General features: G+C 50.4%; 1 protein-coding gene across 1 annotated transcript; it reads right to left on the bottom strand.

Annotated features, from left to right (window-relative positions):
* Positions 1-1,408: 1,408 nt before the first annotated feature.
* Positions 1,409-14,087, bottom strand: NEFH (neurofilament heavy chain). The gene is made up of 4 exons (XM_026689117.2): positions 13,174-14,087; positions 6,374-6,573; positions 4,993-5,117; positions 1,409-3,920 (listed from the first exon to the last, which is right to left on the bottom strand). The coding sequence occupies exons 1-4, from the start codon at positions 14,021-14,023 to the stop codon at positions 2,225-2,227; spliced, it is 2,871 nt and encodes a 956-aa protein (XP_026544902.2). The 5' UTR covers positions 14,024-14,087; the 3' UTR covers positions 1,409-2,224.
* Between the last annotated feature and the right edge of the window lie 233 nt (positions 14,088-14,320).

Here is a 14,320-nt window from a genome sequence, read left to right as displayed (position 1 = left end):
GCTTCCTTTTCTGTTAAGTCAGCTGGATGCCTGACAACTGACTCACATTTATGACCGCCGCAGTGTCCCAGAGAAATCACATGATCATCTTTTGTGATCTTCTGACAAGCTAAGTCGGGGTGGGGGGAGGGGGAAACCCGATTCACTTTAGAACCATGTTGCTAATCTAACAATTGCAGCGATTCGCTTCACCAACAGCAGACTCCTCACCTGGCAACCTGAATTCTGGGCCTCCATTGTGGTTATAAGGTGAGGACTACCTGTCTGTCAACTCATAAAAACATTCCTATGCCTATTTGAGCAGTTGCAATAAAAAATAAAGGGTGGAGGGAAGGAAGACAATCTGGAAGAGCAGTGCAAGAGTCTGGAAGCGAAAGTACATTCCAACTCTTCTCTTTAAAAGTTTGTAACTAAACTACCGGAGCTTTTTGCCTGGGAATACATTTAATTGGAGAACGTGATTGATGACACCCAGCCCATAATTGGAGATATGTGATTGATTACCCAGCCCGCGAATAGTGCTCAATCGGAGAATCTGATTTATGACACACCCGGGGGGGAGGGACTAAACAGGGTCACAGGGGACTAAATTATGTAGGCCAGAGTTGGCTTCATACAGGACAGTGCCAGCATGTCCCCTCTAATAAATCCTTCGAAGTTTTTTGAAGTTTGGCTCGAGGATCATGATTTAGTTAGGGCGATTGCTGGAATCCTGACGCTGGCTTTGTTTTGAACTCTGGTTGGGTCTGCAGCTGCGCCAACGGCTAATTCCTAAAGACTCGGACTCCGCCGGGATTTTTCTGCTGAAAATAATTGGCTCCTTCAACTCTTGGGGGAACACTTCGGTGTGAAACCTCGTAACTCCATGGTGGAATGTACGTTATTCCTGCTCAGCTCCATCACCATTCTTTGCCTACTCCCCAACCACAAAAAACCAGAGACGGGAAGTCAATGTATTGTAAGCATGTTTTTTTTTTCTTTTTAATTGGCGGTTTATTGCACAGAAGCAACCAGGAGGTGAACGTTTGACATGGTGTAATGCATTTTTGCGTGAGGGTGTGTCTGTGATTATGCACCCGCAAACAGGACCGCTCGTGTCGGAGGTGCCAGCGCTACAAAACTACCAACAGTTCCCCCTCACACACACACACACACACAATGAGGATTTGGGTGGGGGGAATTACTACCCTGCCGCAAAAGACCCGGAGAATTTGGGTGAGGGGGTTTAAAGCAGGGGTCTCCAACCTTGACAACTTTAAGCTTGGGGGACTTCAATTCCCAGAATTCCCCAGCCAGTTTACAGTTTACAGCTTACAACCAGCATACAAACCAGCAAAGCTGGCTGGGGAATTCTGGGAGTTGAAGTCCCCCACAAGCTTAATGTTGCCAAGGTTGGAGACCCCTGCTTTAAACGACCCTCTGCCTCAAATTCTCTCTACTCTGGGGCAAAGCTAGCACATGGGAAGCCGCCCCCCACCCTTGAGACAGCAATGGGGCTGAATGGAGGGGACAATCCCCCTCCCCAACTCCCACCAACGGTGACCCCCTGCTTTTCTACTAACACCCCCTGAAAAGGCTCTTCCTACTGAGAGCTGGATTAAGGCCTGCCTTCTACATTCACACACACACACACACCTTCCCCAAGCAACACACATCAAGCCAAAAAAAAAAAAAGGCATCTTTAAAGCATCATTTTTGGAGATTTCCTTCTCTCGGTCCTCTGTGTGGAGGCAGAATTCCATCTCTTGCTGCGTTCGACATTCGAGATTTATTGCGTGTTATGATTTCCTTTTGCCCGTGTTTGGGAAATAAATTGCACTTATTTTGAGAAGGGCAGTCAAATACTGCCCTGGATTTTTTTTTTGCCCCCTTCCCTCCCTTTCTCCCTCCCTCCCCCCTTTGAATAAATTCAAGTGCTTAAATGGCATTCTGCATATATCACATTCGCTACGGAAGCTGTCAATAACATAATTGGAACCAGCTTTGGGGTTGGTTTGTTCGTGTGTTTGTTTTCCCACCAAGTGTATCTCGGACCGGATCGTGGCTCAGCTGGGTTGGTTTCTTCCTCTCGGAAACGACGGGTTGCAAACATGCATTCCAGGTCCCTCTTGTGGGTGGGGGGAGGGGTGGCTCACTCCAAATTTAGCCTTTGAGGAAAGACCAGCCTGAGATCGGTGGTCTTCCAAGTCCTTGGATTTCCCCCTCAAGCTTCTCCGGCATCGGATCATTTCTTGGTCTTCTCTTCTTTTTCGGCGGGTTTACTTTCTTTGGGGTCCACCCCGGACGACTTCTCTGCTTTTTCCATCTTGGGGGTCTCTTTGGGGCCTTCCGGTGTGGGGGTCTCTTTGGGGCTCAACGTCTTCTTGGCGTCGTCTTTGGGTTTCTCCGCTGCTTTGGGTTTCTCTTTCTCCTCCTCTTTCTTGGGCTCCGCTTTCTCCTTCTTTGGTTCTTCCTTCTTCTCTTCGGCCTTGGCTTTCTCGGCTTCCTTCTTGGCCGGTGGGCTTGGGGTCTTCGCTTTGGCTTCCTCGGTTGGAGATTTTGGCACGGCCCCCTTGGTTCCTTTCTCCACCTCTTTCCCTGCTTCTGGTTTGGAGGCCGGCTTGGTGGCCTCTTTTTCCTTCCCTTTGCTGTCCTCAGCCTTGGGAGCAGCCGGTGCCTTTTCCAGGGTGGGCGACTTGGCCTTGGGGCTTTGTTTCTTGTCCCCTTGGTCTTCGGTCTTCTCCTTCTCCTTGGCTTCTGGCCTGGGAGCATCCTTGGTTGGGGTCTCTGGCTTGGCCTCCTCTTCTTTCTTGCTCGGTTTCTTCTCTGCCACGGGCTTGGTTGGCGCTTCCGCTTCCTTCCCTGGCGCCTTCTCCTCCTTTGTCACCGGCTTCGCTGGTTCCTTTTGGGGTCCCCCCTCTTTTTCTGGAGATTTAGCTTTCTCCTTGACGGGCGTCTTGGCCTTCTCGGGGGATTTAGCTTCCTCTTTTGGGGGAAGCTTCAGTTTTTCTGGAGGTTTGAGGTCTTCTTTTGTTGGGGAAGCCACTTTCTCTGGGATCTTCACCGCTGGAGGTTTCTCTGCCTCCTTTGCCGGAGATTTGAGGTCCTCTTTCACCGGGGAAGCCACCTTCTCTGGGATCTTCACCGCTGGAGGTTTCTCTGCCTCTTTTATTGGAGATCTTGGTTTTTCCGGTGTTTTGAGATCCTCTTTCGTTGGGGAAGCCACTTTCTCTGGGGTTTTCACCGCCGGAGGTTTCTCTGCCTCCTTCGTTGGAGATTTCAGCTTTTCTGGAGTCCGGCTTTCTGGAGATCCAGGTTTTGCTGGAGATTTGCTTTCTTCTTTGACAGGGGACTTGGCTGCCTCCTCCACTGGTTTTGCACCTGGGACTTTCAACAATTCCTTGGTTGGTGACATCACTTTGGCCGGAGGTTTACTGTCTTCCTTCGTTGGAGACGTGACTTTGGCTGGTGACTTGGCTTCCTCTTTGGCTTCATCTTTGGTGGGAGACCTTACCTCAGGAGATTTGGCCTCCTCTTCCTTCAAGGTGGGCTTCTTTTTAGGCAACGGGGTCTCCTCTGCAGATGGAGACTCTTTCTCTGTTGCAGCTTCTTTGCTTTCTTCTCCTTCTTCCTTTTCTTCCTGGCTTTCCTCTTCCCCTTCTTTTTCCTCTTCCGCTTCCTCCTCCTTTTCTGCTTCCTCTTCTTTCTCACCCACTTCCTCCTCCTCCTCCTCCTCCGTCACTTCTTCGGTCACTTGCACTTCCTCCGTCTGCTCTTCGACGATCACCGTCTCCTTCTCCGATTTCTCCGCCACTTTAATTTTCTCCTCGCTTTTGACCTTGATGTGAGAGGGAATGCTCGGGGCCTTGGGGGCAATTTCGGGGAATGGGAAAATCCCCATCCCGCTGCCAAAGTGGCATTCCTCTCCTTCCAGCAGCTTCCTGTTTCCAAAAGAAAAGAGAGGGTGGGAAAACAAAAAATCAAACACCGTCGCTCCAGGCATCGAAATCAAAATTACGCGAAGGATTAGTTTTGGTCCCCACATTATAAAAAAGAGGTTGAGACTCTGGAAAAAGTGCAGAGAAGAGCAACCAGGATGATGAGGGGACTGGAGGCTAAAACATACAACGAACCGTTGCAGGAACTGGGCCTGGCTAGTCTAGTGGAGAGAAGGACCAGGGGAGGCAGGATAGCATCTTCCAATATTTGAGGGGCTGCCACAGAGAGGAAGGGGGTCAAATTATTTTCCAAGGCACCTGAAGGCCAGACAAGGAATAATGAATGGAAACTGAACAAGGAGAGATTCAACCTGGAAATAAGGAGAAACTTCCTAACAGCGAGGACAATTAACCAGTGGAACAACTTGCCACTAGAAGTTGTGGGGGCTTCATCCCTGGAGGTTGTTAAGAAGAGACTGGACAGCCACCTGTCTGGTATGGTATAGGATCTCCTGCTGATATCACAGGGCTGGAAGGGAGCTTGGAGGTCATTTAGTCCAACCCCCTGCTCAAACAGGAGACCCTTACAGAATCCCAGAAGAACAAGGTTTGGAAGGGGACCTTGGAGATCATCTAGTCCAACCCCCTGCTCAAGCAGGAGACCTGATACCATTCCAGACAAATGGCCGTCCAGTCTATATTTTAAAAACTTCCCAACAATGGGAATTGTTGAGACAACTCAATTGCTGGGAGGCAAGCCGTCGTTCCGCTGGTTTAATTTTTCTCACCGATAGGCAATTTCTCCTTCATTCTAGCTTGGATTTGCCTTTTAACTAAGCTTCCCCTGTGGCTCTAAAATAGCCATCTCATTAGCCACCTAAAGATAAAGATTTCCCTTCCTGTGCGGTCATGGGCTAAACCAGTGATCCCCAACCTTTTTGACCGGTGGTTGGGGACCCCTGGGCTAAACATACAAGAGTCAACTTTTAAAAGCAGGGCGTGAAGAAATATTACAAGGACCCAAACTGAGGTTTCTTATGCTTTCCTAATTTGGAATCTTTCCAGGATCACGTACCTGTAGGCAGCTATCTCGATATCTAGAGCCATTTTGACATTCAGCAGGTCTTGGTATTCTCTAAGCTGGGCAGCCATTTCCCACTTGGTATTCCTGAGCTCATTGTCCAGCTGTCCGATCGTATCCTGGGGAAAAGACACAGATTTGCCCTGAACAACTTGCGCACTAAAAAGGAAGGCGAGCCCACAGTACACAGGCAGGCCTCAACTTAACCGAAGTGTCAGGATTCCAGCAATCGCCCTAATTAAATCATGATTCTCGAGCCAAACTTCAAAAAACTTCAAAGGATTCATTAGAGGCGACATGCTGGCACTGCCCTGTATGAAGCCAACTCTGGCCTACGTCATTGACAGTCCCCTGTGACCCTATTTCCTCCCTTCTCCCCTGGGTGGTGTCATAAATCAGATTCTCCAATTGAGCACCTTCACAGGCTGGGTGTCATCAATCACGTTCTCCAATTAAATATATTCCCAGGCAAAAGCTCTGGTATTTTAGTTACAATCTTTTAAAGAGAAGAGTTGGAATGTACTTTTGCTTTCAAACTGCTGCACTGCTCTTCCAGATTTCCTTCTTCACCCCCTTTTTTTATGGCAACTACTAAAACAGGCATAGGCATGTTTTATGAGTTGACACAAAGTTTGTTGAGTGACAATTCCAAGTCACAACGGCATTTTTTTTTTTAAAGTGTTTTGGAAACAAATGGAAATGGACCAAATGAATACGGTGGAAACGGAGCAACTTAATCTGTAGAAATGGACCGAATGGAAACAAACCAAATTAAGAGGTAGACCTTTGCTCTTCCTACTAATTACTTGAAAGTAATTGTTGTTAAACAAAAAAGCTGAGTTTTGAATTGGCACCGTGGAAAAAAGTTACATTGTCAGGAAAGGTGCTTCTCATCCAAGACGCTTCTTCAGCTGGGAACGGATGGTGGGGAATGGAAGGATTTATGTTTCTTGCAGACAGCTGGTCACTTGGATTTCTTTTAAAGAGCCATTGAGGCCACTTGGAGGTTTGTCTGTGTCCTCCAGGGTCACCTGAGTGGTGTAAATGCCTTCTTGGAACTGCTCAAAGGCCTGTATTGGAGACTGGAGAGAAATGATGTTGAGGGAGGGATGTTCAATTTGGACATAAATGGCTTCTTTGACCCCGAAGACACAAACAAACCTCCACGTGGCCTCAACAACTCTATAAAAGGGATGCAAATGACCAGCTGTCTGCAAGGAGTATAAATCCTTCCCTTGCCCACCATCCAGTTGGAGCTGAAGAAGCTTCTTGGTTGAGAAGTGAAACATCTTCAAGATAAAACCAGAAAGTCCAGTTGCCTCTTAGGAAAGAAAAAAAAAGCACCTTTGGTCCATCAATCTTTGCCGTGCGTTACCTGATAAGACTGGACATCCAAATGGTGGCGATCTTCAATGTCCAGCCTCTGCCTTTCCAAGGATTCCTTCATCCCACGGAGAGTTTCCAGCTCCGTCGTTTTGGACTGCAGCTGCCTGCGATATTCCGACAGCTCCTCTTGGGCGTTGCGGATGGCATCGGTGTTGACCCTGGCACTTTCGGAGAGCTTGTCCAGCCTCACTGCAGAATGGAATCAGGGAAGAGAGAAGAGCCATTGAGCTTATGGGGCATGTGAGTTGACATCAGTTACAGTTACAGATTAACAGAGTTGGAAGAGACCTTGTAGGTCATCTAGTCCAACCCACCATCCCCCGCCCAAGTGGGAGAACTTACACCATTTCTGACAGATGGCAGTCCAACCTCTTCTTGAAAGCCTGCAGGGATGAAACTCCCACAACTTCTGAAGGCAACTTCTGTTCTATGGGTTGATTGTTCTCCCTGTCAGAAAGTTTCTCCTTATTTCCAGGTTGAATCTCTCCTTGTTCAGTTTCCACCCATTGCTTCTTTTCTTGCCTTCAGGTGCTTTGGAGAATAGCTTGACTCCCTCTTCTTTGTGGCAACCCCTGAGATATTGGAAGACTGCTCTCCTGTCTCCCCTGGTCCTTCTCTTCCCTAGATTGGCCAGGTCCATTTCCCACAACCGTTCTTCATATGTTTTAGCCTCCAGTCCCCTCATCCTCCTGGTTGCCCTTCTCTGCACTCTTTCTAGAGTCTCATCATCTTTTTTATAGTGTGGGTATTGAAGTTCCACTTTACAATGTGGAACAATGGTTGGGCGACATAGGATAACCAAATGACAGAGTTGGAAGGGACCTTGGAGGTCTTCTAGTCCAACCCCCTGCCCAGGCAGGAAACCTTACCCCGTTTCAGACCAATGGTTGTCCAATCTCTTGTTTAAAAGCTCCAGTATTGGAGCACTTACAATTTCTGAAGGCCAAAGAATCACCCGTTCACAAAATGTTGTGGGAAAACCTGGGCTTCTTTAAGAACGACTTCTTGAAAGTCATTCAAAATTGATCAAAACTCAGGCGCTTGGCCACTGGTTCCTATTTATGATGATTGCAGTGTCCCTGGGGGTAATGTGATCCCTTTTTGTGACCTCCTGACAAGCCAAGCCCATGGGGAAGCCATATTCACTTCACAACCGTGGGACTTAACTTCACCAATTCACGTAACAATGGTGGCAAGAAAGATCATAAAATGGAGCAGAACTCCCTTAACAAATGTTTGGCTTAGCAACATAGATTTTGGGCTCCGTTATGGTCATACGTCAAGGAGTATCTTTACTACAGATCACTAATGCACTTTTTTAAAAACAAAAACAAATTAACCTTGAAGAATTTCTCACTGCTAAAATTAGCAGACAGAGAGGTGGGAAGATCAGGAGTGGATTAAAAAAATAAAAAGAAGAAGGCAGAAGCAACGGATCTCCCTTGATTGCTTCATTTCCAAAGGAGAAAAAAAAATCCTCAGATTTTCTTGGCAACTTTAAGACTTGTGGATATGCAACCCCCAGAACTTGATGGCTGGGGGAAATTTTGGGCATTGAAGTCCACCAGTCTTAAAGTTGCCAGGGTTGGAGTCTCCTGCCTTAGACTTCAAGTGGATTCAATATGACGGTGTCTAGCAACCGAGCAATTTTCAGGAGCACAGCAGAGCCTGCTGAGCAATCTAAAAGATATTCTTATGACGACACAGGGAGGGGGAAAAAAAAGATGGTTTAAATGTTGCGTTATTTTGCGGGGCTTAATGAGAAAAATGGAAGCGTGGAGGCGGATTCCCCCAAGCTGGATTCTGCCTGTGAGAAACCGTGTTGCAATCTGACTCAGCAAGTGCAGAGCTTTTACAAAGAAGAATTTCAGTCTAGAAGGAAGCCATGATGTAGCAAGGTTCTCCTAGCATGCTAGACTAGCCTGAAATGGGCTGGTTGTTTGTAGGGGTTTGGCACCAATTTTTTACATGCCGTATGGTGCAAAGCCGGCATCACACTCAACCACGGTTGTTTGAACACCGTGTGTTATGCAAATGCAATTCCACTGCAGACTTATTTGAAAAGTCACTGCAGGAACTCAGCTCTCGAGTATTACATTAAATTTTATTTCCTATTTCTACATGGCTGAAAGATGCTATTAAAGCAACCAGGTCGGCAGAAGATACTTCAACCACAAACTGCAACAAGAATGTTGCTTGTTCAAATCCAGCCCCCTCTTCATCTTCCTGTCTGTCTTAAGTGAGTTTGCAAAAACCCAGATGATAGGCGGTGCTAAAAAAGCAGTTTGCATAAAAGAGATTGAAGATCATTCCAGATGCTGGCGTTGTATTTATAGCAGCCGATGGAGACATCTAGACAAGGTTGGCTGGATTTGTGTTTTTTTTTTGTTTTTTTTTGGAAACAGAAATTAGATGGAAGATTACAAGAAAAAAACTCTGGAGGAAAAGTAGGCCAAATTATTTCTATACTGACTACAGGAAAATAAAATGGGAATATTTTTATATAGGTATAAGTCCTCGACATAACAACAGTTCATTTAGTGGCCAAAGATACAACAGCACTGAAGAAAAGGACTTATTGGGGTCCTACAGTATACTTATAGGTCATACTCTATTTTTTTTTAATTTTGGCTTGGGGGGGGGGGCTTTATGTCAATTCAGCCAGGATAAATGCAAGCCTATATTTTTATAGTCTGCCCGATGCATGAACTCAACTAATGTTGCCTTGGGCAATCAAATGGGGTTAAAGGGTAGCAGTTTAATGTTGTTTAATGTAGTTTAATGACAGGACTGAAACCAGACACATCCCATATTGAATAGAAGATGGCATATGTACCTCAGGGTTGAGTCCTGGGTGCTCTGAGCTTGGCGGCTTTTCTTATAGATGTTTCACTATCAAACTAGATAACACCATTAGTGCTAGAAGGTTGTGGAGTGGGAGGAGGAGGAGGAAGAGGAAGAGGAGGAGAGGAAAGGGGCTGGGGAGGTCCTTGATGTTCTCTGAACTTGGTGGTTTTCTTCCAGATGTTTCATTACCCTACTAGGTAATATCATCAGTACTAGAAGAGAGTGAGATGAAGGAGGAGGAGGAGGAGGAGGAGGAGATTGGGGAGGTCCTTGATGTTCTCTGAACTTGGTGGTTTTCTTCCAGATGTTTCATTACCCTACTAGGTAATATCATCAGTACTAGAAGAGAGTGAGGTTGAGATGGAGGAAGAGGAGGAGGAGGAGGACTACAATGACTGTGGGCTCCTTGGTGCTGTCTCTGAGCTTGGGGGATTTGTTTGCAGACATCTTGAAGATGTTACCTAGTAATGAAACATCTGCAAGCAAGAGACCACCGAGAACTCCCCAACCCAGTCAGAGTTTCGGTCTCCGATCCCTGCGACCCGATGGATCTTGGAGTTCTCCGTTTGGAAACGCCCGTCATTAAAAGCAGGAGGTCAGCACCTTGGACAGCGCCCTCGCCTTGAGCGCATATGGGGTGTGGGGGGTTTCTCTCTCCCAGGCGCGCCTCCCCATCGGGGGGAGGGAGAGACGAGACAAGAGAACATCTGGAAGGCAGATAAGCACCCCCAAGGCTCGGTGGGGCGGGGGGCAGGAGGGGGCCGTGGGAGCTAACAGGGCAATAAGCGATGGTGGTTGGGTAGGATCTTAAGCTGGTCGGTTCCACATTTCGTCCTTCGAGCGGTGGCCCCAGATTAAGCGAAGAGGGGAAACGTTGCAACGCGGGTCGAGAGACAGCCCGGGAGGTAGAGGGGTTGGGCGGGGGGGGGCGTCCCCAGTCTGGCCGGACCCCCACACACACACACTCCAAAAGGGCTGCAACGCTCCCATTCGTCCTCCAGCGGTTTGGGGGGTGATTCCCAAAACGGCACTTAGCCTCATTGATAGCCGGGAAAGAGCCGGCTTTTTCTGCCAGTAGCCGCATCAAACTCCCCAGGGTCCTCCCCCCAACCCTCCACACACACACATTCTTTCCCCGCCCCCTCCCTCCCAATTCTTTCCGCTTTAAATCTCCCCGCCCCCTCCCTAGCTGGCGCCTGGCCGAAGACAGGAATGGAAAAGAGGCGCGTTTGCCAGGCGGGGGAGAGGAGGAGGAGGGGGGGGGGGAGAAGTGTCTGCAAAGGTGGGGAGGGAGGGGTGGCAAAGGAGGCTTAGTCACGCTGCGCCAGTCTGAGCCCTCCTTGCACATACACACCCACACACCCACACACACCACGAAAAAACTGCAGGAAGGACTCTGCCCTCCAATTGCCGCCCAGTGCCAGCCTAGACTGCGGCACCCACCCAACCCGCCGCCTGAGGCAAACCCCCGCTTGCTGGGAAAGTGACCCCCCTCCGCTCCTTCCTCCTCCTGCACCAAGGCCGAGAAGGCCCCAGCAAGGGGACCAACCCACCTTCCCTCCTCCCAGCCCCCAAAACCCAGCAAAACCCTTATTTCCCCCCCCATAAGGTTGCAGATTGCAATTTTTTCTTTAGTTTCATTTTTCTCTGGCTCCCCCCTTCTCGCTGCTTTTTTTCCCTCCCCCCTTTCTGCTCTTCCAAACTGACTACTGCGGGAAAGTCGCGTTTTTTCCTTTCTTGCTCCCCTCCCCGCAGCCCGGGGGAGGGGAGGGCGGGGAGGCGCGCGACGCTCCCTCTTCCGCAGTGGGGAGACACGAACACCCCCCCAATAGCCAAGGGAAGTTGGGTTTTTGTCTCTCTTTCCAAAGGAAATTCCCCTGCCGATTTTGGCCCGCTGGGTCACTCCAGGGCGCAGGGTGACAACAGATAATCAGAGTTCGAAGGGACCTTGTAGGTCATCTAGTCCAACCCCTCCCAGCCCAAGCTGGAGACCCTACACCATTTCTGACAGATGGCAGTCCAATCTCTTCTTGAAGGTCTCAAGTGATGGCGCTCCTACAACTTCCGAGGGCAACTTCTGTCCCATGGGTTGATTGTCAGAAAGTTTCTCCTTATTTCCAGGTTGAATCTCTCCTGGTTCAGTCCTTCTTCAAAACTACCCCAACCCAACCCGATGTCTCCCCCCCCCCCCCACACCCATCCGCCTTTCCCTTTCTCGGCCCCGGAGTCTGAGATGATGAGCCGTGTCTCCCCCCCCCCTCCAAGTTTGGGGTGAATGAATGGCCTCCATCCCTCGCTAAAATGTACAAGGCCGGGGATTTACACACACACACATACACACATCCAAGTAAAAAAATGGATTTAAACGAGGAGGCGGGGGAGAGAAACTGTTTTGACGGGAGGAAGCGGGAGGGTTTCATATGAAACTTTTTCCCCTCCCTCATTACAAAACCTTCATTTGGGGGTCGTCTGAACTGTGACTTGGAAGAATTGGACCCCCGTTTTCAGAGCCCAGTTCCTCCCCACTCCCAGTCTAACACTTTCCCGCAAGGTCACTCCGTTAAGGGTACAATTGCTACCCCTCGTCTTGGTATTAAGACTTCTGGATGGGGAAAGAGGAGGAAAAAGGGGGGAGGGAAGTTCAGATTTGCACAGCGACTTTCGGGCAGCCAACTTTGGGCCCGCGGGATTGGCAGTTTGATCGATTTTATGAGTCATCGGATCATTTCCGGACGTTTAAGGTGTTCGCTGGGTTTGCCCTTCGGCGGGTGAAAGCGTCTTTCTTGCGTCCGCTTACAGTTACCTCGACTCGAACTCGTTTCATAGTCCCCTCGCTCGCCCCTCCCTCTCAAAGTCACCGGGAGGGCAAGGAAGAAGGATGGGGTCCTGAATGACGCAACCCTTACCTCCCCCGCCCCCCTGTAATCACCCATTCACCGAAAAAGGCTGGGGCAATTTCCCTGCTCGTTCGCGCAACTGTTCTGTTGCCTCCCCCAAATCTTAACTGCAGAGGGGACCCCCTCAAAAAAAAACAACCTAGCTTTCTGCCTCGGGTCTCTGGGCTACTATCTATATAAGCTAATACAGATAACAGATAATCAGAGTTGGAAGGGACCTTGTAGGTCATCTAGTCCAACCCCCTGCCCAAGCAGGAGACCCTACACCATTTCTGACAGATGGCAGTCCAGTCTCTTCTTGAAAGCCTCCAGGGATGAAGCTCCCACAACTTCTGTTCCATTGGTTGATTGTTCTCACTGTCAGAAAGTTTCTCCTTGTTTCCAGGTTAAATCTCTCCTTGTTCGATGATGCTGTGATGTATTGAAATCTATCTATCTATCTATCTATCTATCTATCTATCTATCTATCTATCTATCTATCTATCTATCTATCTATCTATCTATCTATCTATCTATCTATCTATCTATCTATCTATCTATCTATCTATCTATCTATCTATCTATCTATCGAGAGAGAAAACCGGCTCAAGGTTGACTCAGCCTTCCATCCTACAGTAAAATGAGGAGACCCAGACTGTTGGGGGGGCAAGAGGCTGACTCTGTAAACCGCTTAGAGAGGGCTGGAAAACACGGGGAAGCGGTCTATAAGTCTTAAGAGCGATTGCTATATCATTTTAGACAAATGGTTGCCCAATCTCTTCTTCAAAACCACTAGTGTTGGAGCATCTATCTATTCCGGCGCTTCAGGGGTCTCGGAAGCATTTGGCCCCGCCCACCTTGTCCCAATCGCCTGGAGTCGGGAGGTCGCTGCAAGAGCCACCCGCCTTCCTCTCGGGTCCCTTAACTCAGGGCTCTCCAACCTTGACAACTTCAAGACTTGTGGACTTCAACTCCCAGAATTCCTCAGCTGAGGAATTCTGGGAGTTGAAGTCCACAAGTCTTGAAGTTGCCAAGGTTGGAGACCCCCCCCCCTGCTCCAACTCACCTCGGAAAAACTCCTCCGACTGCAGCGTGCTCTTGAAGGCGTGGCCCTCCAGCTGGGCGCGGATCTCCTTGAGCGCCGAGGTGACGTCCGACTGGACGGCGGGCAACTCGCGCATCTCGAAGACGGAGGCGGGCCCGCCGCCTTGGATCTGGCGCAGCAGCTCGCCCACCTCGTCGCCGTGGCTGCGGCGCACGAAGAGACTCTCCTCGCGGAGGGCGGCCAGCTTCCTCTCCAGCTCGCCTTTGGTCATCTGGGCCTGCTCGGTGAATTTAAGGAGGGCGCGGGCGGCCGCCTCGTTCTCTTCGCGCAGCCGGGCCTCGTCGTCCAGCCGCTGGCGCAGCGCCGCCACATCTTCCTCCAGCCGCTCCTGCTCCAGCCGCAGCTGCCCCTTCTCGTTGCTCGCCCGCACCAGCGCGCCGCGCATCTCGCGGATCTCGCGCTCGTACAGCTCGCCCAGCGCGGAGCGGCCGGCTTGTTGCTGGCGCAGGGCCGCCGCCTCGCCTTCCAGCTGCCGGTTCTGCATCTCCAAGGCGCGCACCTTGTCGATGTAGCCGGCGAAGCGGTCGTTGAGCGCCTGCAGCACCTCCTTCTCGTTGCGCCCTCCGCGCAACTCGCCGTTCAGCGGGCCCAAAGACTCCAGGCTCTCGGTGGACGAACCCAGCTGGCGCCGGGAGGCCGAGGCCGAGCAGCGAGACCAACCCTGCGAGTGGAAGCCGCTGGAGGACAAGGAGCCCATCCCGGAACGCGAGAGCCCCGCCGGCCCGGCTGAGCGCAAACCGCCGCCGGCATCCTTGCGGAAAACAGCCGGGCCGCCGCCGCCGAACAGCACCTCCGCGCCGTAGCTTAGCATCTCGTCGTCGGAGAGGACACTGCGGCAGCCGGCCAGCCGGGGCCGCTTATATGCAGCCCGGAGCCGCCCCTCCGAGGAGGAGGAGGAGGAGGAAGAGGAGGAGGAGGAGGAGGAGGAAGAGGAGGAGGAGGAGGAGGAAGAGGAGGAGGAGGAGGAGGCTCGCCTTTCCACCCGGCGGGGGCGAACCAGACAGCTTCCGTATGTGCAACCTCTCCTCGGAAGCTCCAGGGCTCAGGGGGGCTCCCCTCCACCCAGCCAGCTCCCCCAAACTAGAGGCGCAGTGCAGAGGTAGAACAA

Source organism: Notechis scutatus, chromosome 13, assembly GCF_049901735.1.
Source record: "Notechis scutatus isolate UNSWTSFEM ecotype Mainland chromosome 13, rNotScu1.2, whole genome shotgun sequence".
NCBI lineage: Eukaryota > Metazoa > Chordata > Lepidosauria > Squamata > Elapidae > Notechis > Notechis scutatus.
The sequence above is the reverse complement of the archived record's forward strand: the minus strand, read 5'-3'. Positions and strand labels throughout refer to the sequence as shown.

Bases quoted from the DNA above. Each gene is read 5' to 3' on its own strand.
- NEFH (XM_026689117.2), bottom strand. From the start codon at position 14,023: ATGCTAAGCTACGGCGCGGAGGTGCTGTTCGGCGGCGGCGGCCCGGCT. The intron at 6,574-13,173 runs GTGAGTTGGAGC...TCCATTCTGCAG, and splicing joins GTCGGAGGAGTTTTTCCGAG to TGAGGCTGGACAAGCTCTCC. The intron at 3,921-4,992 runs GTACGTGATCCT...TTTTGGAAACAG, and splicing joins ATCGAGATAGCTGCCTACAG to GAAGCTGCTGGAAGGAGAGG.